Source organism: Chinchilla lanigera, unplaced genomic scaffold (assembly GCF_000276665.1).
Source record: "Chinchilla lanigera isolate Chin_1 unplaced genomic scaffold, ChiLan1.0 scaffold00001, whole genome shotgun sequence".
NCBI lineage: Eukaryota > Metazoa > Chordata > Mammalia > Rodentia > Chinchillidae > Chinchilla > Chinchilla lanigera.
Window position 1 is genome coordinate 23,188,639 of NW_004955402.1, and position 25,668 is coordinate 23,214,306.

Genomic DNA, 25,668 nt, shown 5'->3' on the forward strand with positions numbered 1-25,668 from the left:
CAAATATTCTTGAAATAAATGAAAAGGCAAGTCTCTGCAGAGAAAGAAATATAAAGAACCAAGTAGAAATATGTATGGAACAGAAAAATTTAAAAAACAAGATAAAAATTTCATCAAATGAACAGAATAACAGAATAGAGATAAGAAGGGTGTCAGTTAATCTCAACATAGAACAACAGAAATTATCCAGGCTGAAAATAAAAATTTAAAACTGTGAACAAGCATCCTAGAAACCCATGGCATAACACCAAAATATCTAGCATTCATGTCACTGGAATCTGGGAGATATAACAAAATAGAATAGAATGTATTATAACGTATACTCCATCATTATGTCACACACAGATGAGGATTGTTCTCAGGCACTCTGTCATGAGCATCTGTATTCAGACTGTCCATCATTTGCTCTTGGTTTCAAGTTGTTCTCATTTGTCGTATAAGAACACATGCAGAGATCGAGGCAAAATGACTCTGATTCGAGAAAGATGCTAATCAGCAGGACAGGCCACGGGCAACCATTAATTATAGTGACTGTAACTCCATGCTTCTGACATTAGGACAGGAAAGAAATTTTTAAAAGGAAATAGATAAAATTTTCCATAGCACTCCTTTATATTAGTTGAATTGACAAGCTTTCATCCACTTCATTGATTTAAATTGTACATGCTCTTATACTTTTTGCAAAGCATCTAAGAGTTATTGTTTATCTGTTGTTGGTTTCATTGAGTATGAGGATGGATATTTATAAGTGATAACAAATCTGAATCCTGGTTGCATTTTTCTTCTTAGTCCTAACCTACTTGTTTTTGATGTGCTATCCCTTTATAGCCAGTTGCCCGTGTGCTGAGCAGTAGAAGACTAAGCTACATTACCAGGTCTAGTGTAAAAAACATGGATGTTAGGTTTCTCCAGGAAAAATAACTGGTCCACTGAGGGGTGACTGAACACATTGTCTCAAACGTAGATTCAAGTTGGACCCTTACCAGCAGGAACAGGAAAACAAAACATTAGAATTGGACAAGGTAGGGAGTCTTGTGGGTGCAACCCAAAGAGTGCACAAAGCCCAGGCTTCCAGTAGTGCTAGAATAGAAACTAAGAATGCAATGGATGTGAAAAAATCCTCAGGAGGAATGTTGTGGAGTGTAACACAACATGGCCAACGCACTTGGGCCTGCTTAGGTTTAATTCTTCAGGTGGATGTTATGGAACTAGTAGAGCTTGGTCAGCTATTAATCACCTCTAAAAGCTATTGCCAACTTGTACTTTTCATGTTTGATTTATGTCTTTTAAAAAAATTCTTCTTTCTCCCTCATATACTTACAGTCTTTACACAGGATAACATAATATTGGAGCAACTCTAATATTGTCATTTTAACATCCTTGTGACTTTAGTGAAAATACAGTGTTATATAATAAATACAGTATTATAACTGTATACAGTATTATATACAGTATTATAATTATAGAAAATACAGTATTATAACATAACATAACATGCAATATTGGAGTGACTCCAATATTGTCATCTTTTAACATCCTTGTGACTTTAGTGAAAATACAGTGTATCTAGTACTTAAAAGAACAGTATTTAAATTTTTAACAAAAGTCAACGGCAACATTTTTCATTGCTGCAGTGATAGTAGGCTTTCGTGATATCCTGTTAATACTTTCTAGGTACTTTTATGAGCATCTAACTCTATTTTCTGCATGTTTCTGTTAGCCGAGAGTATTTAGACAAACGAGAAGAGCAAAGACAAGCAAGAGAAGAAAGGTTTGTACATCCCTTCTTTTCCATTGTGACCTAATGGCATGTGACTTTGTGCTGTTAACCAAGCATGCGGAGGAGACAATTTCTTAAAATAACTTGACCCAAGGCACCCAAGACGTTGCATAACTGGCATTTTGGAAAAACATTCTTATGATCTAAGTTTTTGAGGAAAATTTTGGCTTTGGCGTTTAATGTCGTCGTGATAAAATGTATGTCTGCTGCTCCAAAATCCCTCTCCAAATAAGCACGTTAATATTAACACATTGACAAATGGTATACAGAGTCATGTGTCACTTGACAATAGATATATGTTCTGAGAGTTGCCATGATAGATGGTGGTGTTATTGTTTAACATGATGAAGAACACTAAGATGCACAAAAGATCCCTTATACTCGTATGGGACTATCACTGTGTGTGTTATCCACTAGTGACTAAAGCATCATTATGCAGTGCATGGCTATATCTGAAACATCTGGCGCTATCGTTTCTGAGCTTGACTTAGGGGTCCTTACTATGTACTTCCATACTGTACTTGGTTAGCATTCCTCCAGCAAGTATTTTAGCACATGCTTGAGGCACAGTAAGTACTTAGGAATAATGTGTAGAATAAATAAATGAGCAAAAGAACTTACTGCTTTATTTATGATATCGAAGCTATAAACAAGTTCACTAATTTCAATGGCAACATGATTTTGACAACAATAAAGCAGTAATATACTCAGTGTCTGATAAATCTAGGTAAGCAAAGGAGGCTGGTTTGGGAAATAAACCAGCAAAAGACAAGTTTTAACGCCCTGCAGTATGTAGCCTGCAGTTGTGCCCTCTACCACCAGATGGCGTTACAGCATGGAGATACGGAAACGTTTATTTTAAACCTTTTGTACTGGAGCCAGCTGAGAACCTCACAAATTTCTGGACAGTGCCAGTAAGATGTGGAATTGTGCTAATTTTTTAGGCACCATCAGCTAAATAGATCAAGAAGGTCTGAGGCAGGGAAGAGTGGAGACTGCCTGTACTCAATTAAAAAATTAGATGCTTAAGTCAGCCTCATAAATAAAAGTACAGCACTTTTATTTCCAACATTCTGTTAGATTATTGTCATCCTAATAGCCAGTTGTGGCCAGTAAAGTCAGAGTGAGAAATGCTGGTAAAGAAACAAGAAACTTCTGTTTTCTGTGACTAATACCTGCTTTTGACATTGGGGAGGGGGGCATAACATATTCTCTTACTGAAAATATTGTTGACTTTCTGCCCAGGCTTAAGGAATTCAATTTTATTTTTTTAGTTCTTCCCCTAGATTCTGTACTTTTTGAGCTTTGACAACTTGACCGTCAAGTTATGTCCACGTAGGTAAGGCGTGGCAGCTCCTGGGGAGATGTTGAGGTGCTTTGTCAAGGTCTGAACTGGCTCAGAGTGACTTCAAAATTTCCCCAAATCACTGAAGGCTAGCTTTTCCTGAATATTATTTACGGCTGTTTTCTTCCAAATAGGGCTTCACTGTGCCTGCAGACCTGTATAATGAGGCTGTCACTGCTCTCCTCCCCTTTCGTTCTGCTTTCTGTCCTTAGCCCTTGGCTGCCTGTCAACCTGGGCCTTAGCAGGTGTGGAATCCTCTCCCCAATTCATCTCATGGGGATGGGAGGTGAGAGAGTGGGGATTGAGCTCAGAGCCTTTGTGCGGAGCTGTATCCCCAGCTCTTTTTTCTATTCTGAGACAGGGTCTCACTATATCATTAAGTGGCTGAAGTTGGCCTCAAACTTGCAATCCTCTTGCCTCAACCTCCCAGAGTTCTGGGACTGCAAATGTGTATCACCACATCTGGCTAGCCTACCTTTCTGTTGACACAGAGGTTTGGCAAAAGCAGCCAGGCATTTTCCTTTGGTTTAAACCAGCCGCCTTTTTTGAGAGTGGTTAGTTTATTTCTTGAATTACTTGGTACAGACAGGAGTGAGGAAGATATACTTTCGTCCCTGTTTGGAAAACTAGGGGTCCTGGTAAGCCAGGAAATGATCAAATTTCTAAGTATAACGCAATCTGAAAGGAGATGGGACAACTAGTAGGGATGACAGGGGAGAGAGGCCTATAAGGGTGAGGACTCCATCTATTAACTTTTCAGGACAGAGCCAGGTATGTTTGCTAGGCTTTGTGTCTCTTATTCTTAACAAAAAGATTCCGGTAAGGGTGACCTGAATCAGTGCAGATGTTTTCTGAGGTTTGTGTTATGTCAGTATAAGAAGAGTAATGTCACTTTGCTATGTTGAGATATTGTGGTTGTCCAGTTATATTTTATTCCATGTGATCTCATTTTTGTAATTTCAAGCTTGGGGCTGAGCCTTGTGAATGGAAAGCCTAGTTTGCATCAACAGTGATGCAAACCAAGAATCAGTTTCTATTGCGATGCTACTTCTAATTTTGTTTAAGTATCAGAAGACAGTCTTTAAATAGTAATGATCAACGTAAGTGACATTCATGAATAGTATTTTTAAGCACAAGAAGTAAGGACTGAAATCTAGGCTGGGGGTATGCTTAGGTTGGGCTGGTGTGGTTGGTGAGTCAGTTCAGTGGGATTTGTCAGTCGGAGGAGTGTGAGCAACAGGACACAGAGCAGATGCCGTAGGAAACAGAGGCCACAAGAACAGGTAAAAGAGAAGATTCGGGACCAGCCTAGGATTTTTGGATATTATGCAAGAAGTGCTCGTTGGAGCACTGGGAAAGGATTCTCATCATTGCACAGTAGGACTGAGAATAGAAGTTAGAGGGAGCTTGCCTTAGGTTTAATGTAAGGGAGAATTTGCAAGGGGAGGTAGCATTTGTAAGCAAATTTAGGTTAGTCTCAAGTCAAATAGGCTTTATGTCAGATCCTGTGAAGAGATCTTGAGCTGCAGCTCCAGACCTCATGGGAGTTGGAGTTCATTCCCAGAAGAGTGGTTTATTTACCTTTCTTTGCCATTGAATCGTGAGCCTCAGGAGGGTGGGATATCTTTTTCTTGTTTATTATTAAGTCTCTAGTGCTTGTTACAGTTCTTAGCAGATGGCAGACACTCTACAAATGTTCAATAAATAAATAAAAGAAAAAGATGAATGAATAATGGATGGAGCAGGGCTTGCAGAAATGAGACAGTTTTGATGTAGGCAGAAAAGGTGGTCTGTGCTTGGGGCTGAGCCTTGTGAATGGAAAGCCTAGTCCTTTGCATGGCGGCCTCATCATTGTCTGTTCGTTGGTTTTGCTTCACGAGGCATCAGGAATGCTGACAGGCACTGCATACACAAGTGGGCTCCCTAGATCAAGTACAATTGGGTCCCTAAGTGTTATGGCTCTTAGAGGTACTGTCTAAGGAATAGTCATGATGGGAGTCCAGCTTCTTCCCTAAGGACCCCCAGGGGATCACATAGTCGGGAGGGCTGCTATGCTGTAACCTTCTCACTGCCAGGTTCTGTGGCTGTGTCCATGGGTACCAGCTCCCTACCCTCACCTCTTGGGCCGTTGTAGACAAACTTTGCTGCTGCTCCTCCATGAAGGTTTAATGGTCTTAACCTCCATGTCTATCTACTTCTGCCATTTAAAAACTTTTAAAAATTGTGATAACATAACTAGTAGTACAATGTACGTTCACATGGTTGTACAGCTAGTCACCAGAGTTCCTCTTACCTTATAAAACTGAAACTCTACACGCACTAATCCTAGCCCTTGCCATTTTTGTCTGCCATATAAAAACTTTCATCCCTTAGAACAGTTGTAGTTAAGCCTTTGGCTCCTTCCCTGTGTCATAGACTATTGGTGATGGCATCTGTGAGCCAGAGGGGTGCATAGGAATATTCTTTTGTTACATCTGCCCAGACTCTGGATGAGCAACCTCTGGAGTACCCGAGAAAGTGGGGTGAGCCCTTTGGCTGTCAACCCATGCCTGCCAGTCTGGGGTAAAGAAATCCAGGACGAGAGCTGGCACAGCTAAAATGGAGATCAAGGGGGGGATTGTCCTCTTGGCCGGAAGCCGTTCATGCAAGGACCCACTAGCATCCTTTCTGGATTCCTGATTTCCTGCTTCAGGATTCTGATCTCCCAGACCTGTCTAGATCCCTTTTTCATATTCCATTCTTGCCTGCCCCTTTCTCCTGTTGCAGGCTTGGACTTGGTATGCTCACAACTACTACTGGACTGACAGCATTCCTGGAGGCACTGCCTCTTGCCCTGCACATCTCTTTCTCCCAAGGTTCCTGTTGTTTCCCTAGCCAGGAGCCCTTCCTTGCTGGTCTGAATTGAGCTCAGAAAACACATTCCTTTTATGACCTCCCTTCCTTTTGGAGCGATGATGCTGTTGGCAAGGGAAAGTGTAAGTCTTTTTGGGTACGACTTCCTCCTGTAGCTGTGAGGCAGCTGCTCCCCGCAAGCCTTGAGTGTTGGTATATGTAATCCATCAAGACTTTTATCTGAGATTCACCAGGGAGACGGGCTCACTGCCCACATCCAGGAAATAGGATGCCTTTGCCCAGCAGCATCCTGGGCAGCAGGTGGACTTCTTCAGGTTGAGGGCTGCTTTGCAGGTGTCTTCCTGTGTGCTTTGCCTGCTTCCCATCAGCTGACAAATGCAAGGCACCAAGGGAAAGAACAAAGGACGGCAGTCTTCCTATTCTCAAAAATTGTATTATCTACTTGTTGAAAGCAGACAAAAACATGTGAAAAGATGACTAAATATGCCAGGCAGTAAATGTTAAAATGCCATCTGAGTCGAATGGGATACATATCCGACATGAGTTCAGAGGCAAGGCCAAGATCACTTCCAGCTGTGGCGGTCAAGGCAGATTTCACAGAAGGAGCAGCACATATAAGCGTGGCCTGAAGGGCAGTCTGCCTTTGCTCTGGCCCTGAGACCGGTGACAAAGACAGCTGGAGGGAACCACACCCCCTTAAAATGGGATGAAGTGCATGCATTATACAAGATTTTTAACCTATGTCATGCCTTTCTTATCTTCAATTAGAGCATCACGTCAGTGACAGTAGGGTCCCTAGCGGCTAGGAGTTGCTGGTCGTGAGGGACTAAAGCAGTGAACCTGGATGGATATTGAGTAAGCTGTCTCGCAGTTCTGTGGTGGGTAAGATAGTCACAGGCCTGCTACAGCTGAATTTTTACATTTATTTCTGCACCAATAATGGTGAGTAAAATTAGCAGACATCTGGAAGAGGCACATATTTCAAAGTTATTTTGGTCTGATCTATAAAGCTCACTATGAGGAATATGATTGGTAGCTGGTCTTAATAAACAGTTAGTGGGTTCTGCCTGCCTGAAATGCAAAACAGATGTATCTTTGTTCTTTTAAACTGACTTTGATGAATAAACTACACGTGACGTCAGGTCCAAGCTATTGGATGTCTGAGTCCTGCTTAGAAATATTTTAGAATATAAAAAAGTTTCCATGGTCGATGCTGACAGAACAAAGTGAATTCCAGTTGCATTGCTGTTAGCACTGAAGCAGGTTCAGAAATTCCCAGAGGCCTTCCCCAAGCAGACCCTTTTGGTATTTTGGGGGCATTGTTTATCTCCACCACAGAGAGGCATCCTCATTTTGCAGCTGTGAGCTCTGAGGGGCTTTGGTTCTCAGCTATCACTGTGGGGACATTTGATGGCCATTATTGCTGTTTTACTTATTTGTACAAATGTTCCCTAAAAGAGCAAAATCAGATTCTGCAGCAGTGATCCCGGATCTGGGACTGTGTGACGTTGCCATTTCTCCCAATTTGCTGGGTTGTGAATGATGCAGGATTTTTAATCATTAGCATCTTGGCTTCGCCGAGTGTTTTTGGCAGGCTGACCCTCCAGTCAGCCCTGCGCTGTGCTCTATGCTTCAGGAAATCAGCTCACTCTGCAGGTGTTTCGTCCATAAACAAGCATCAGCCACGGGCTCCTCTTTCTTTTTACGGAAACCCTTTGGAATTTAACTTTCAGATACAAATACTTGGAGCAGTTGGCAGCTGAGGCGCACGAGAAGGAGCTGAGAAGCCAGAGTACGAGCCAGGGCAGAGCTGACCTCTGCTTGGACTTGACCTCACCAGCAGCTCCTGCCTCGCCTGTCCCTGTGAGCCAGAGCCCTCCATCTGCAGATGCACAGGTCGCTTTCACGGTGTCCTCCTCCTCCTCCTCCGGAACACCTCAGCATCCCCAAGGTGAGTGCAGGGGGAGGCAAGGGAGAACTGATGCAATAATGTCAAACAGGCTTCTGGGCAGTGGTAATGAATCCAACCCGCAGACTAATAAGGAGACAAGAACAGGTAAATTTCTAGGATGACCACAACCTTCACTGTTTTTAATAAACTGGACATCTTCAGAGCACAACAAAATGATTGATGGAAGTTGTCAATGTATGCCACTGAAGAGGGAAAATATAAAAAATAAGATTGACTTTAAAGCTTAATTCTAAATACTGAGGTATTAACTTATTTCTTTATGATTTGAATATATAGCTCTGCCCCAAAAGGGATCACTTTTGAATTTTTTTAACCCTAGGATCTGTTAGTCTGGTTTAAATTAAACTGATGGACAATAAAATTAAAGTTAGCAAAGAAAAACGTGAACCTAGTGAAAAGAAAAGTTAAATACTGAAGAAGAAAAAAATAGTAAAAAGTTCTGGCACGTGGTGTGTGTGTGCGCGCGCACATGCTTATATGCAGACGGGCAGACTTTCCCTGGAGAAAGTCTTGTTGTCTTAGCTTTATTTGGAAAAAAGCAGTGATACTCTTCACTGTAGCCTTGGGCATCAGCTGTGTCTCCCCGATTGCTCTGTGCGCTGTGGGTTCATTTGCTTTCACATTAGCACAGAGCGTGGTCTTGGGCATAGGTGCATACAAAATGCATGTTGACTAACACTGCTGTTGGCACTGCTTGGTTTCATCAAGTGTTAAGGGCTTCCAGCCGGATGGAGACTCAGCCAAGTGAACACAGGAGAAACGCTAAACTTTTAACTCTAGGGAGGTTGGCTAAATATGGCATAAAGTTTAACTTAAGCAAGACAGGACTCCATGACCTCAGCAGAACTGGATGTAATGGAATGACATTGTCTGTCCAATTTTTTGCTGGCTTTCTGAGCCCTGGGGCTCACTGTGCAGAAGCAGGCTGGCTCTACCATAGCCTTCCATCTCTTCTAGTTACTGCTGGTCCCTGAGCCACGGATGACTGTCCCAGGCAGATGGCTCAGTCATAGATGAGTAATGTCAGTCTGAAAATACTGAGTCTCTGAGGATCGGGAAAACAGACTGGTTTGTGACAGCCGGGTGATTTCCAAACCCTGCCTTACATCACTGCTGTATCTATGTGGTGGTATTTCCAGGGGGCAATATGAAAAATAGCATCCTGCAAAGTTGTGGTTTGGAAATTAATCTTGGGATTTTTAACTTTAGGGGTTGTACCTCCAACCATTTATAGATGAGTGTCTGAACTGTGAAATTCTTATTGGCCCAAACTAAGAGGGAGCTGTCAGTATCTGTAAATATTGTTTGTGCTCAAGTTTTTAAACTACTCAATTTTTGTGGCCAAAGGCAGTTCCTCAAGTTTTTTGTCCAATTAAAGTTGAACTAGAGGCCATCCTATCTAATGAAAGAGAATATTTTAAACTCTGAGAACATGATAAAAGATGTTTTAGATATATGCTATATGCATTTGGGGAAATATATTTTTTAGTATACTTTCAGAAAAGTATATAGGACTTGAATGAATACATAATTACAAAGTAATGAAATAGCATCATGTAATGTTGCTTTTCCCAGTGGAGCAGGGCAAAACAGTGGCTCTTTGGGCTCTGGAAGAGCTGTCCATCATATGTTAAGTAATCATGACCCAAATCAGTGGAGACCAGGAACATATTTCAACTTCCTTGTCCTAATAGGTAGCTCATTTATAAAATTAGAAATAACAAGTATATAAAAAGACATTCTATAGAGAATGGTGTCAGCAAGAACTCACAATGCTTCTTTCCAACTGTAGACTTTTGTTTTTATGTCAGAAATACAAAGTTAGGCTGACAGAAAATTTTTCTCAGCCTATTTTGTTATTGCTAATGCTGGCATGCCATTAATAGTTAATTCTTTTTACCAGGTCTAATTTTCAAGTGTTCAAAGTAACTTTTTTCTGATCCCTAACATTTACAATATTTCAACATCTGGAGGAAGAATAAAAAGTATAATCACAAATCCAGATGTTTGTCTTGCACCAAACACCTGGCACTGTGTGGAGCAAGCGTGCCAAGGCTTGACTGGCCTTTTAACTCCTGATGCTTATGGGATCATATAACATCATACACACATTTCTGTTCTTCTCTGTCCCAGCCTCTCATATGCTACTATTTACTATCTTGTCATGTGTTTAGGTAAGAAATGTTATTAGCCACATTTCCCTAAAGCTGAAACAGATCGGAAGATTTGTATCAGATCTCATTAGCATAGTGCTGGGAATAGGACCCCGTGTTTGGGCTCCTTCTAGCCGTCTCTCATGGAGTCATGGTTCCACAGCATTTGTGGTGGTGATCAAATTTATGCCGTACCATTTGCCTACCTTCTCCTCAATATCTTCAAAAATTGCTGCCTACGTTTCAGAATTGTATTTGTAAGAAAAGGAAAAACTATTATTTGTTACTGAATTATGTATGCCAGAAAACTATATGACCGCTTTATGGGTTCTTTTACCTAAAGATTTAAAAACAGAAGATATAAAACAGAAATATCCTCTTTTCTCTTACAAAATATATTATTAAACCGGAAAGGCCTAAGGGTTAAATACCAATAGCATTATGTACCATCTAATGAGATCTTTCAGCCAAAACCCTTCCCAGGTAAATCCACTGTAAGTTTTGTATGAGTGGTGCCACTCACTCCCAGCATCCAGTGTGCTGGAATTGTTTTTCCATGTGGCCCTCTTATGGTTCACAGCAGATGCATGTCCCAGTGCTGCCTAGACTTCGTGATGATGGTCTGAGTGTTTTCCTCTATGTAACTACCAGCCTCAAATGAGGAAAAGACATCTATACGTTCTTACTTGCACCGTGCTGTACTTAAGGCAGGCAGCCAGCCCGGAGTGCAGGTAAATACACGGTGGCATCTCCCTTCACCCATTGCTTTGATATCCTTCCCTTACTTTCTCTGAGCATTGGAGGTTTACGTCAGAATATCTATCTAATAAATGAAGAACCTATTATTGTCTTAGAGGACTCACTGGTAACTCTGGAAATAATAAATTCTTCTCTTTGAGCACCTGAAGACCAAGTGTTGGTGGCAATCCGTGCAGTGTTTCCTGTTGTTAAATTGCTGTCCCTGGAGAATTAGAACTGTGTCCCTACCTTGCTCCCTCCCTCATACATGTGAGTCCCTTATGAGGCCGGTGGAGAGAAGCGACCTTTCCTAGTAGGAGGAGTCTCCTGTTAAGAGTTCATAAGTGGCTTTGGCTCACTGACCACCATGAAAGCACAAAATGGCAGAGTTACTTTTGCTGTTACTTTGGTCACCCCCATATTGCACCCCAAAATGATACTTTATAGTTACACTTGAAATTTTTGCCATACTTTAGTAATTTTATGTCAGGAAAAATATGCTCCGCAGCAGTTTCTTTTTCTACTTGTAATTGGGTTCCTAGATTTGGTCTGAGGATAATGATATGTGGCTTATCTGGCCATGCATTTACCAGGTAGCATTTACAAAAAATAATTGACAGTGGTATAATAATATTTCCTTTCACAGCATTTAAAGTACTGGCAAATACGATAATTTCTTTGTTTCCTGATTCTTAAATCTGGAAATAAATTGGTAGACATACAGTAATATCATGAAATGTTCATTCTGTTTAAATGAATAATGACTGTTCATAGCAGCATCCACTGACCATCCTTGCTGTTGTCATCGTTAGTATCCACCGAGTATCTATGTTGCTTTGTTGTATAGCACGTTAGAGTCTCCTTGAGGTATAGGCATTTTCCAGGTTACATAATCCACATGGCACCAGTCAGAAACATCTGCTATCCTGTTTCCACCTGGCACAGTGGCAGTGAAATATTATCAGTCATCAGCCTCATGCATTCTGGTTTGCTAGCATACAGCTTTTGGGCACCTCCACGCCAGTGTTGCATGAATTGGCAGGAAACTTGATTCCTTGGGATTCTGTGACTCAGGATGGCCTTGCCTCTCTATAGCTCACCTGATTACAGCTACTAGATGCATTTGGTCAGTTAGACCAAATCCCTCAGGAACTCCACTCAACACCAAAGCCTTAACCTCTATACCTGCTGTGGGACCTTGTTGGGAGCCTTTTCAAGTCCCTGGAATTTTCAAATCACTGGATTATTTTGCACATGTATGTGCATGTTTGTGTGTGGCTAGGATTGAACCCAAGACTTTCACACTGAGTTACATCTCTGTCCTCCTTTTTTTAAAATTTTGAGACAGGGTCTCTCCATATTGCTAAGGCTGGGCTTGAACTAATGGTTCTTCTACCTCAGCCTCCCAGGGTGCTGGGATTACGGTTGTACCACCTACCACACCCAGATCACTGGATTTTTCAACCTCTCAGTCTCTAAAAATGAAAAAAGGCATAAATTTTTCATTTTCTCACTACATAGAATGAATGTATGCAATATAAATATATTATATTTATGATATATTATATCATAATATATCATATTTTGACATTTTAAACAGTCTTGAGTCCTTTTGAAGTAGCCCTTAAGGTAAACCTCAAGACAAAACCTTAAGACAAACCTATAAACCTTAAGACAAAAGTAAAGAAAAACATAAAGAAAGTTGGTAAAGGAGAGCACTCTCTGATCAACATGGGGATTTCATAGATGTCAAGAACCGTGAAGGTCTGAAAATTTACTTGTAAACCAATAATTTAGCCTGCCACAATTTCATGGGTGCTGGCAGAAGACATGAAACTCCAGGGTCAGAGACAAAGAACTGTATTACTTGTATTAGTAGTGGCCAGAGAGTTGGCATGGGTCCCATTTCCCTAAGTGTCGGTTCCTGTAGTGATGTGAATAGGGCCCGGAGAAACCTTTGCACACCATGTGAAGAACCTGAGGAGAGAAACTACAAATTGTTTATAATGGGCAATAAGCCTGGCTTTCCTTCCTCTCAGAGAAAGGTATTACAGTGGGCCATAAACCAACGAACTCCTTGTTCTTTGAGCGGACACTATTTCTGTTTTTTAGGGCTATTCATCATCATATGTGCATTCTTGGAAATGATACCCAAGAAGAAAGAGAAGTAATGCTTCTCCTCGTGAGACTGCAAAAACATGGGCCATCCATGGTCAGTTGTTTCCCAACATTAGTTATAATGGTTTTTAACCAGCTTTTACTATCACATTTGTATTCTAAAGTTTGTGATCAAAAATTCAACTTTTCAATACTGATTAATTTGTTTTTTAACAAAAATAAGTAATATCAGGAACTGCCCACAGGGAGTCTGGTTTATTGGCTGGGTGACGTGTCAGTGCATTTCATCCAAGGTGAAAAATTTGAGTCAGCGCTTCCAGGTACAGTCGGCAGGCCCCACACTGCAGAACAGTGGAAATTCTTCAGTACTTTGGATTTCCAGTCAATGACTGAGATCTGGGAAGTAGCAAAGGACGACTTTCAGGCTTGTATATCCTTGTCTGAGCTCAAGATCTTAGTCAGCATTCTACTATCTCCATCATTCCTCCTTTCCTGCCAAGATCCCTGCCCTTCCCCCACCTATCCTGTAACACATTTTTATAAAATAATGCAATATCTGCAGTATATTAGCCAGTAAGCACACACTGGTTTTGCAGTCCCCAAAGTTGTGTTTTCTCAAGAGAACACCTGAGTTCAGGGACCTTGCAGTGCACTGTGTCTGCCTCTGGACATCCATGCATCTGTAGAGCCTTTCAAAGCTGGAATTTCTCTGAGAAAGCTGCTTCTACCAGATACATTGGGAAGTTATGGTAGCTTTCTGTTGACTTTTTGGATCCAATCTCTTTGGGTCCTCTGCATCCTCTAGACAATCTCCAGAATAAATGTGTTGCTTGCTTTTTGTGTCATCTACACTAGTAATCATTTTGTCTGTCTTTGTCATAGTTTTGCTGTAGCCTTCTGACTCTGCCGCCTCTCCCCTAAGTTGTGGGGTTTTCCAGAGTTCCTCCATGACTTCTTTCTTTTCATGCCTTCTCAACAGGCTCTCACTTACCCATCTTTGGGTTTTAGCTAATGACCATGTGCCAGAAACTTCCAGGCCTGTGTCTCTGGCCTTGACCTTCTTGGGCCCAGAGCAAGTATCTCTTACTTCCTCAGACTTCTCCATCTGAATGTCCCCTGCACCCTTGGAATTTCCAGGTGCCAACCTGAGAAGCAGTCAGGTGAGAAGTTTCCCCACTTCTCATATATAAGCTGCCACCTCCACACCTGTTCCATAGACACTAGTCTTTATATGGAAAGGCTGCTTTTTTTTTGGCTCAGTCACTCAAAGTGGAAGACTACATATAATTTTTGATTCCTCCCTCAGTATTCACCCTCCATCCAGTCACCAAGTATTGTAGAGTTCTCTTCTCTCCTATCTCTCTTCCCTTTCCATCAACAGTGCTTTAGTCCTAGCCTTAACCATGTCCCCTCTGGACTATTGCAGTTGTTTCTAATGGACCTCACTTTTTCTAGGTTCTTCTCAGCAAATCAACAAAGTTACATCTATACATTTTTTTAAACATTGTTGTGGTTTGTGTTTGAGTGTTCCCCGAAGTCTCAGGCAGTCATGGGGCAGGCTTCTAGAGTTTTTGATTGACTCATGGTCCAGTGCTGGGATTATAGGTGTGAGTGCTACACTCACCCTGGGGTGGTAAACTGCATAAGGGAGGGAAAGAGGCTTGCTCTTGCTGCTCCTCCTGTTTGCTCTTGCTGCTTTTGTTGTTTTCTGCCGCCATAAACTGTTGCCCTCTGCCATGTGCCGCCCTGCCTTGGAGCCAGCCAAGTATGGACTGAAATCTCCACAGACTGTAAACTAAATAAACCTTTCCTTCCTTAATTCTGAGCACCAGGTATTTTGCCTCAGCAATGAGAGAAAAGTAACCAAGACAAACATCCTCTGTGGCTGTCCATAATCTACCATGTAAGTTCAGCACTTAGATGCCAGTCTTTTATTTTTCTGCCCTTATCAGTCTTTTACCAGCACTACCCCAATAAACCAGTTAGCACCTGAGAAGGGCCATGTTCTCGTAGGCCGGCCTCTGAACATGCAGTGCCCTCTTGGGTGCCTACTGGATCCCCATTCATCTAGCTGAAGCATCTTCCCTTCTCAGAGGCCTCCTTTGGTTCAGTTCTTGTGTTTCCTTTCCACCTTGAGCACAGTTAGGATAGAGGGCTTTTCTCACTGTGCAGTAACTGTTCCTCTCCACTCCTCTGCATTCTGCCCAGGGAGGGCCTGTGCCTATACTCACCTTTTGCGGGGGGGAACAAAATAGACTTTCAGTAGAAGTTTTATGAATCTGTGTGTGAACAACATGAAAAGAGAACACAGACATATTAATCTACCAAGACAGTTATATCTCTTTTAACCAGAAAGAAACTTATTACATGGGCAACTGATGGGAGGACATATTTGACTACACAGACCACTCTGTAATGATGTTGGCCTAACTTGGAGGAACTTTTGCAGAGAACTGACATACTTGGATCATGTGCTTCTGAAGATACAACTACTTTGTCAGGACAAAAGTCAGAGAATGATTTTCAACAAATTTCTAGTTATTCACATAACCATTTTTTAAAAAAATAACCTCATACTTTAATCAATTTTCCTGCTGTGGGAAAAAAGAACAAACTGGCTAGTCTTATAAACAGCATTTATTTCTCATAGTTCTTAACAACGGGAAGTTCAGGATACCTGCATGTTTGGTGTCCGGTAAGGGCCCTCTTTCTGGTTTATAGATGGGACCTTCTCACTGAGTCCCCACATGGTAGAACAGGGTAGGTAGTTCTCAGGACTCTTGGGCTCTTTCATATAAGTGGGAAAGTCCACACCCATTAGTGACTAGACTTAAGTGAGGAGGGGCTCTTTGGAATGAATATTTAAAAGGGGGGTCTCTAGCTTTATCCTAATCTCAGCCAGCTAGTTTTGCTTGAGCTTAGTCAGAACCTACTGGCAAGAGGAGCTAATATTTTCTTTAGCTATTAGTTGTTTCAGTGCTATAGTGTCCCTGGGCTATAACATAATAGAAAACTTTAGCCTGGAAACTACTCTAGGGATGATATTTTTGCACATGTGAATTTCTTGTGCCATAGCAAAGTGTTTGACACATAATAAGCTTCCATTAATGTCTATCAAATGAGTGAATTTTGCCTCTGTTCATATCAGAACATCTATTCAAAAATACAGCCAGCTCAGCCTACAAATAAATTGATAAAAGTCTCAGGTTCTTAGCAATTTATTTACTAGGTATAATTTTTGGACTATCCATTTTAATGTTTGCGTATTCTTTTGATGTCACTGATGTTTCTCAGACCTGACAGGAGCTAGAGAGCCTCTTGGAAATTTGGAGTTGGACTATGTCTTTATTCATGAGGAAAGATCCCTCTTCCTCTTTGTCCTGTAAGAAAATGAGCATGTCTTTACCCCAGGTGCTGTGCCGTCTTTATGGGGCAAAGCAGGACAAATGAGGGCTACGGTTGATCCTGTTTGACATGTTTGAACCAAAATAATACCTGTCTGTCTGACTTTAGGAAAATATTTAAACAGGCTCAGTGGAAGCATTTATAACCTAAGATTGGCATTTTGAATCTTATGATGCTGCAGTACATAATCCAGTAACCTTACACTGCTTTCACTTTCTGTTAGTGGTGTGAAGTAAAATATTTATATTACCAAGAGCACAATAATCGGGCCTGAAACTGGCTATTGTTTCTTTCTTCTATATATGAAACTGCAGTGGAGTTATGCCATATACATTTGTCCAGGTGAACTCAATTGGAAGCATAGTCAGCGGGATGGGGGGTGAATTATAATAGTGGTTATAATTCTGTCCAACACCCAACTCAAGTGCATGTCCCTGAGCAAGCATGACATGAAAGACATACATCTTTTTGTTTTGTTTTTCCTTGAGCCATTCCTGATTCCCATTTGCCTCTTGTAGCATGAATAACAAGTGATATCAACTGTGGTTTTGGAATATACAGATTTGGACTTGGGGTTAACATTTGGACCCAGGGAGGTCCCATGAATGCAAGCCCAGACTTCTTAGGGAGTCCACTGACACTAATTGAAAACCTTGGTTATTGGAACTATGGAGAGTGGTTGTAGGACCTATCAATTGTCATCTTCCAAGGGACTCAAGAGGTAGCTTAGACCTGAACCTGTTTTGGACAGTCTAACTCTAAAACTTGAAGATGCGGCTGGGCTTGGTTCCAAATGAAACTAATGCTATGAGCAGAGATTTTCAACCAGGGATAATTTTACTCTCTGGGATATTTGGCAGTGTCTGGAAACACCTTTGTGTTGTCACAATGGTGGGAGACAGATGGAAGTGGCAGCTAAACATCCTACAAAGCATAGAACAGCCCCACAACAAGAAATTATTCGGCCCGAAATGCCCATGGAACCAAGGCTGAGAAAGCCTGCTTTAGATAAATCTTAGCAGCTTAGCAAGACCTGGCCCAACACCAAAGGCAAAGTCTAAAGAATCTTCAAAGTTGGGAGCTTTTTTTCTCTTGGGACCATTCTCAGATTTATGTGATTAAACCACAAGTCTAAAGCTGATGGTGTTAGTTATTAGCTATGAACCAGGGAGGTCCCTGGAACCTACACAGTTTGGAGTAACTATCATAGAACTAGCTGGCCCAGCCCTTAGTTTCGTAAGACCTGCCAGAAAGCCAAGTCCTGGCAAAGTCATCAAAACATCAATATAGACTAAAAGCGATTGGAGCTACCCAAAGACTTATTAAGTTTAGATCTTTCTACCAGCAATTTATTTCTTCGAAGAGGGGTTGCATGATGGGAGATCCCAAGTGGACATGCTGGACTCAGCTGTCAGGGACATTGATGAGAGCAGAATTGGAACAGTCATGCCACCATATGTTGCTGCATTATTTTTCAGGAATGATTTTATAGTTTTCCTCAGTGGCTTAAGTCGCTCACCACGGAGTGCAATGTTGTGATTAAGAGCTAGGGCCTCCAGGCAGGCCAGTCTAGGTGCCAGTCCCAGCTATGATCTGTGTGCTTGCTTGGGGTGAGGGAGTGCCAGAGTAGGTGGCACATATTCAGAGGGTGTCTGATATGTTTAGTGGAACTGTTTGCAGAGATCAGGAGACAGAAAGCTATCACAGGTAGCAAAGCACCCCAGGAAAGCAGCTGGAGGAAGCCAGAAGCATTTTCTCATCTCTTAGGCCTCCTACCTAGGGGAGGAGCCTGAGAGTATCCAGACTGCTGTGTAGCCCTAGGAAGCTGCTTACCCTCCTCTCTGAATATGCATTCTTATTTTCCAGATGGGGACATTAATCCTTTATAATGTGGGTGTGGAAACCAAATAGGATGATGTGATATGATTCCTAGCATAGCCCCTTGGTGGAAAGGGTACTAAATATGTAGTAACTTATTTTTACTTCATGTAAGGCCAAGGAGGACACCTGACATTCTGCATGGTTTTAGGGACCATTTGAGAAGGTGGTATTGGGCTTCCGGGGAGACAAAGAGTGAAATGGTGGGAGTGAATGTCTTCCCCAGCTAACTTTGGAATGGAGAGGAACTGGTTGACATCCTCAGGACTTCTGCTTCCTGGCTACCTCTTTCCCTGGTTTCTCCCGTAAGTGACCTCCCATCCTGGCCCCCTGACCCCTTTTACTCCTATAATATCTGTTTCCTGGGGTAAATAATTCCTTTCAGTGGCTGCCTTTTGGCTCTGGGTCCTTTCTTAGGGAATAGTGACAACCTGATTTCCCACATGGACTTTCTCCTTCCTATTATTTCTTCTACTTTGCATAATCTATTCCCATATCTTTTTAATTAGTTTAACTTTGATTTATTCCCTCTGCCCTTATATTCTTCTCCCCAACCTTAAAATCTAGTTTAAAGCCCTTTGAATCAGGTCAGTGCAGTTGGGGCCAGATACATTTTTCTGATCTTTGCTAAGTGCATTCTGGCGATGCTGAGCCCCATCTGTCTGCACTCTCGGGCTGTGGTCCAGGAAGACGGATTCCAGCTTTGGACTCCTTGAATGATGCCAGGCCCTCCTTGCTGTGTCCTCCGCTCAGTTCCACACTCCCACCCCACCAAGAGAAGGTCTGCTGGACACCAGCCTGCATCTTTCCTCAGTTCCCTCTCCCTGGCACAGCATGATCCTCCTTCCCTCTGAGGTTAGAGGCAAGCATGGGGCCCTGGTGGCTCCTGTCCTGCAGGTTTTGGTTCATCAGATCACTCCTGAGCCTGCCTAAGGGAAACACTGCTGTTGGTTCCTTAAAGGCATGTGGTAGGAAGGGGACGTCTGACCACTTTGGTATGGCCCTTGGCTGTTCTCTGCTGACCTGACCTTTCTGAGGTCAGGTCATCACAGAGCCTCCCATGGAGAGGAAGTGAGGATTGCGGAGGAATGTGAAATGCCCAGTGACCATTCATGCTTCCCTGGAATGTGAACCCGTTCCCCCCTCCCACTGCTGTCAGGGAGGAAAACCTTCCCAATTGTGCCCAGGGTCTTGATCCCTTATCCATGTGGCTCTGCCCTCTTATTTGTTCTCTTCTTTTCTTGAGCTGCGCTGGTTGGCTTTCATTTCCTCCTCCTCCTCCTCAGTCTCTGTCTGCAGGGTCTCCTTCCTGGCCTGTTTATTTCACAGTGAATGGTGCTGACCTGTAGGTTGTGGGCACACCCAAGCTCTTCCACCAGAAAGCATACTTTGCCTGGGACATAGGTGTAGGCAGGGGTCCTCCCAGGTGATATGTGGTCTGTCTCTCACTGAGCCAGCCATCACTGCCCTTAGGGTAAAGTTCCTGTTCCTTACCTCAACACACAGGCCTATTGTCACAGCCCCAGATGCTATCCAGCTCCCTTGGCTCGCTGAACTCTAGCCACACCAGACATCTCTTACTTCCTCCCTGCCTGTATGCTCCAAGGTTCTGGGTTCTTTGCCCTCCTCCTGGGACATTCTCATGGCCCCTTTTATACCTGCCCTTTAACTCCTTCTCATATTTGGAGACTCTGCTTAAAGGTCCTTTTGGCTTAGAGACTTATGACAGATCCGAGGCCTAGGCCTTGTGACAGGCCCTTGCCCTCCCTTGCCAGGACACCATGCTTTAGGTGTTAGAGCATGCATTACACTGAGAATTTTTTGTATTATGTCTGATGGGGGCTGAGACACAGGTTGGGGTTTCCTTGTGCCCATTGGAGGTAGGCCTCACCTACCTGCCTGTGCCATGCAGTGGCCATTTCAGGTTGTTTAGGACCTTTTCTCTGTGCCCTCTAAAGCCTCCATTATGCCAGAGCCAAGTCTGCCTGGTGTGTCACTGTGTCATCACTGACACCACTATTAGGCAGGACACAGGCGCATTAACTGCTGGGACTAGTTGCAGCTGTGAGTCACCTCTAACTGTTGACTAAGAACTTAGCTCCAATTAGACTACAGACGCAACATGATTCCAGTATCTGTCCACAGGGCAGCAGGCCTGATTTACAGTGACTCAAAGGGAATGGTTGCGCATGTACAGGAGAGGGTGCCAGCAAGGGAAGTAAGTCCTGGTGAAAGAGAAGGGGAAAGGGGTGGAAAAACATTCTAGAATTTGCGATAGAGTCTTGGGGCCATCCAGGGTGCTTCCTATTGACAAGAACCAACAGGAACTTTGTGAGTCAGTGCTGACCTCAGGACTGTGTGGGGCTCACCCGAGAAAGTGGTTAGGCATGGCTGGGGACCTTTCACCCTTGTCTTTGTGTTTGATTAAGACAAGGGCTTAGAGAAGAGCTCTCTCCTGGGTCCTGACTACGCGTGCTCTCTCTCTCTCTCTCTCTGTTCCCTGTCACTGTATCTAATGCCCTCCCCACCCACATTATTGTGACCCCTATAGATGGGGCTTTATGTCATGTGTCCCTAGCCACAAGGAGAGCTGAGAGTGGGGGTATGTGTGAGGTTGAGGACATCAATGCTGCCTTAGCACAGGGCCACTCAGGAACAAGGCCCTATTCATGTTTGTTCTCTTTTATCACCTTCATTCTCAATCCTTGCTTATTTTGCTTGATTCAAATATATATGAGTGCTGTTTGACTTGTTCATCATTAGGACAGCATCACATGCCTCTGTGTTGCAGTTAGACCTTATGGACACTGAGTCATGTGGTCCAGGCAGTTTTTGAGGCAACTCTCTCTGGTTAATCATGAGAAAAAGAAATCACCCCACATCGGGAATTGCGCGTCTAAATGTCTAACTCCGTGGAGTTAGGCTCTAATATAGTGGGATGAAATGACACAGTTTTGCTCCAAGAGTATTTGGTTTTCCCAGTGCTTACGTGTCCCTTGCCACACCTCGCCAGGCAACCCTTCGGCCAGTCAGGGAGCCAGTCACTGCTTAAGTCCCATGTGTTAAGTGGAGTGAGACACAGCAATGGGTCCATGGAGGCTGAAGTCAAGCAGTTGTTGATTTCAGATCCTCCTGACTCTGCCTGTTCAACCTCCAGAGGATGGTGAGGACCTGGCTGTCCTTGCCAGTGACAGTGCCACCAGGCAGGCACCCTGACCAGTGTTCCCCAGATGCTTGCCAGTGAAATCTCAACTGCATGCCACATGCTGGGCTGTGGGGAACACATGTTCGTTTTGATGTGGCTATTCTGAAGTGAGTGTGTGCAAACACATATGCTTTCTGTCAGCCAGATGATGACAGTAGCATTGCTAAAGCTCAGCTTTTGCCATGCTTGTAAAACCATTTGGGTTTTGTATCTCTTTGCTAGATACTCTGTTATCAAATGAAAAAGAAACTACCATAAAAATTCTTTCACACCGAAGGGGATTTTTCTGAAAGACATGTTCTAGCTTTCCCATTTTGCAGCCTAGTTTTTGCTTAGGGAAAAGTGTATGGCCACCTGTTCTCAGGAATCTGGGCGCATGGTGGGTGGTGTACCCCTGGGCTTCCTGCTGCTGCTGCCAGCCAGCGCATCTAGGAAACATGCCCTCACATCACCTGTTCCTAAAATCTCTGCTCCAGCGTCAGCCTCTAGACAGCATCACAGACTCTTGCTGCCCATCCCCTCCCCCAGGCCCCTGAGAAGCAAGTTCCTGTGTTAGGCTAAGGTCCATAGCAAAAGAGCACAGGTGAAATCAAACCCCAGCCCTCACTCTTCCACCCCAATTTCTACCAAAGGGCACTGTAGGACTCCCATTGTGTTAGGAAACTGCAGGAATGGCAGGAAAGGCTGCATCTCATCCTCTCCACAGCTTCCCTCCCTACTGGGGTCCCTGCCTCGTGCTGCTGGAAAGCACACAAGATGAGGCAAGAGTGCTGCCCCAGTCAGTCCTGGCAAAGTGACTTCTTGCTGGGAAGCCGAGGGCAGCCGGGTCCCAGGCCCAGTGAAGCCCAAGTTTTCCTCCTCCTGGCTCACTGAAGGGTTCCACATACCCAATAGCCGGGATCACCACTCGAACCAGGAGGATGGCTGCCTCCACAGAGCGAGCATGGTGTCTCAGCAGGTCCCTTCCTGTGGATCCTGTTACATGTGGATCCTGTCTTTCTTCATCATTCCAAGTGGTGTTTGCCTAGGGCACAGGCTCTTGGGGCATGCTGGCAGGATTCCAGCAGTGTGGCCCTGTTGCCCAGGGTAATGCCCTCAGGAGTAACCCATCCTCATCTGGCCCGTGCATGGGGCAGTTGGTTCATAGTTTTTGTATTCTCAATCACTTTGCTGCCCATCCACAGCTTACAACTGAGATCTTTGCTCAGCAAAGACATGCATAAACCAAGAAGTATCATTTCCATTTGTGTGCTCCTTACAGCAGCACACAAGTGAGAGCATGAGCATTTTTGCTAGGAATGAGGATCACGTGTTCAACCTTTATAGATTTACAGGTAGTCCTATGCCACTGAGTGATTCTTCCAGTTTTCCAGTCAAGGACTAAGTTTGCATTATGAGAAAACATATCTCAAACAAAGGGTGATGGAATTTTTATTGGTTTAGCCATGATTTTTATAAAATATTAGGCTGCTACTCGTCAGCTTGATTTACTGTGTCTTTTCTTACTCATTCCCTGAGGCAGCCAAAGGACCATGTATTAGTTTTCTCTTACTGCAAAACAAATGACCACAAACGCAGTGATGGAAAACGGCACCTCTTTATTGTCTCACGCTCACCCTTGGTCAGGGCTCTAGCACGGCCCAACCTAATGCTTGCCCCTGAATGTCACGAGGCTGGAACATAGTTTGTGGTAGGCTGGGCTGTGATAGGAGGCCCTGGGAAGTGTACCTCCAGGCTTATTCCAGGTATTGGCAGAACCCAATTCCTTGCATTTTTCGAGCTGAGGTCCCTGTTCCCAGCTGGCTGTCAGCCAGGGTTTATTCTTAGCTACCAGAGGCCCCTCACATTCCTGTCACATGGCCCCCTCCATCTCAAAAGCCCACGGGATATGTGGGATTCTTCTCTGGCTTGTTATGTCTCTTACTTTCTTTTCTGTTGTTAACTGTAAAATACTGATTATGAAAGGTTCACCAGACTGAATTGGACCTACCTAGTTAGTCTTGATATTTTAAAGTCAGCTGATTTAGGACTTTCATGTCATCCCCTTCACATCAGTATTCAACCCAATAACTAGGGAACGGGAATCTTGAGGACCATCTTTGGGCTTTTTTACAGTTTAATATATTTTAATAGCAAACTTAGAGGAGAAGCACAGAAAGACATACAGCATTAAAAACATGTACTAGCATGTAAGATAACTCAGAAGAATATAGTGGCTGGATGGAATCTACTGCATGATAAAAATGCTACAAACACCATTTAGTTGCTACACCATAATAAATTTATTTGTTTTTAACAAAATCTAAATGCTGGCATTGTCCAGAAAATTTTAACAGGTTTATTTATAATTGTTATAATGTTGAATTGCCAAAACTTGTTCACCAGAATATCATGACTTGTAGTAATGCTTTACATCCTCATATGAATGTTAAAGATATACAAATGAAAATGGAAATACTGCCAATACCTGATTCCTGTCCCCTATTTTCCACTTGTAGTCTGTACTTAGGTACCTTTGGACCCCATGGAAATAAAATATCTAACATTCAGAACTACCAATAACAGGAAGAAGAGAAAAGAATTGAGAATGAAATGTTTCCCACCACAGTGGACTCAAGCACATTCTCCACGCACGTGGTGTGCTAGCCGGATATCTTTTGGCATAATTGTTACACGTTTGGCATGGATGATACCCAAGTTGGTATCTTCAAACAGGCCAACCAGACAGGCCTCACTTGCCGTCTGCAAAACATTGACAGCTGCCCTTTGCAAGAACAATCTATTTTGAAGTCCTGAGCAATTTCCTGTACTAGACACGGGAAATGGAGCTTGCGAATCAGAAGTTCAGTGGACTTCTGATAATGTCTAATTTCACAGAGTGCCACAGTTCCAGGCCTGTAAGGAAGAGGTTTCTTCACTCCTGCAGTAGAGGCATACTCTTACGTGTGGCTTTTGTAGCCAGTTGTTTTCTGCATGCTTTACCACCTGTGCCTACCACCTTGCTGGTAGTCTGCTCTGTACAAGCTGTGTTACAGGTACCTCCTTAACCTTCTCCTTTGGCTAGAGCTCAGCGAGTGAAAGGTAGTGCTGGTGTCAGAGCAGTAGCTGCTGCAAACACCCTGTCTTAAAGCTTCTTCCCACCACACAGCAACACAGAGAAGTTAACCTCATGTTTACTTTCGCATTTTAGATGATGCTCAGGAAAACCCTGTTGTCAATGTCATCTCCACTCTTGTCTCCAGCAGTGAGTGCCCAGGATCCTGAGACCGAGGCTGAGGTGGGGCAGGTTCCCAATGAAGCCGACCAGGACATAGCCTGTGCCCAAGGGCGAGTGGAAAGAGAAAGGGAGCGGGCCCTGGAGCAAGAACCAGAAGAAAGACTTTCCCTCAGTGAGAAAGAGAGGCAGAACGAAGAGGTGAACGAGAGGGACAACTGCTCCGCGTCCAGCATCTCATCCTCCAGCAGCACATTGGAGAGGGAGGAGAAAGAGGACAAACTCTCCAGGGACAGGGCAGCTGGTAAATAAACCCCTTTCTCATCATCAGCACATTCCAGGAATATGGGGCAGAGGGCCTGGTTTGCTTGAGAGCCTCTCTTGTCCGTAGAAGGCCTCCAAGGTTCCCTGTCCGGGCAGGAGTAAGGCATGAGGCTCGCAAGCTACTGTCCCATAGAGAGGCTGCCCCCAAATCTCTACCATGCTGTTGTATCTCCCACTTCCATAAGTGGCAAAAGGGGCCAGATAATGAGGACTTTCTTGAGGAATGAGCTCCAAAATTCTTCATTTTCCACTATTTGTTTTGTTGTTTATAGTAAATGTAGACATTTTCAGTTCTGATTTAAGCTTAGGGACATGTCATGTTGTCATGATAAAATTTAAAAAAAATTTTTAATGAAGTATGTTAAAACATGGTGAGTAAACCTTTTAGACCAGAATAGATTTATTAAATGAGTTGGATGACTCCTTCTAAAATGTTGTATTTCACAATGTGTTGAAATCAGGTAGATATACTAAACTGGAATATAGAGAATCTAAAGCCTTCTCTATACGTTATACTCAGGACCATTCTTTTCTTTAGTATAATGTACCTGCTTTACCTGATGGAATTATATCCTTGCAGTATTACACCTGATGTTGTTTCAGTTTACCTGTGAGTGAGGACTTTATGATTAGGAACCAAGTGGAAAGCTAGATTGTAGGTTTAGCCCACAAAGACCTCACTA

At 43.2% G+C, this 25,668-nt stretch overlaps 1 protein-coding gene across 9 annotated transcripts in view; it reads left to right on the plus strand.

Annotated features, from left to right (window-relative positions):
- Fhod3 (formin homology 2 domain containing 3) overlaps window positions 1-25,668 on the plus strand; it is a 455,934-nt gene that overhangs the window by 366,579 nt on the left and 63,687 nt on the right. For 6 of the 9 annotated variants that reach the window (XM_005372817.2, XM_005372818.2, XM_005372820.2 and 3 more), the window contains 3 exons: window positions 1,721-1,771; window positions 7,712-7,929; window positions 24,690-24,965. In XM_005372817.2, coding sequence (XP_005372874.1) covers window positions 1,721-1,771; window positions 7,712-7,929; window positions 24,690-24,965 — 545 coding nt within the window. The remainder of the gene's footprint in view (window positions 1-1,720; window positions 1,772-7,711; window positions 7,930-24,689; window positions 24,966-25,668) is intronic. The other 3 variants (XM_013510258.1, XM_013510260.1, XM_005372824.2) reach the window with 2 other exon arrangements.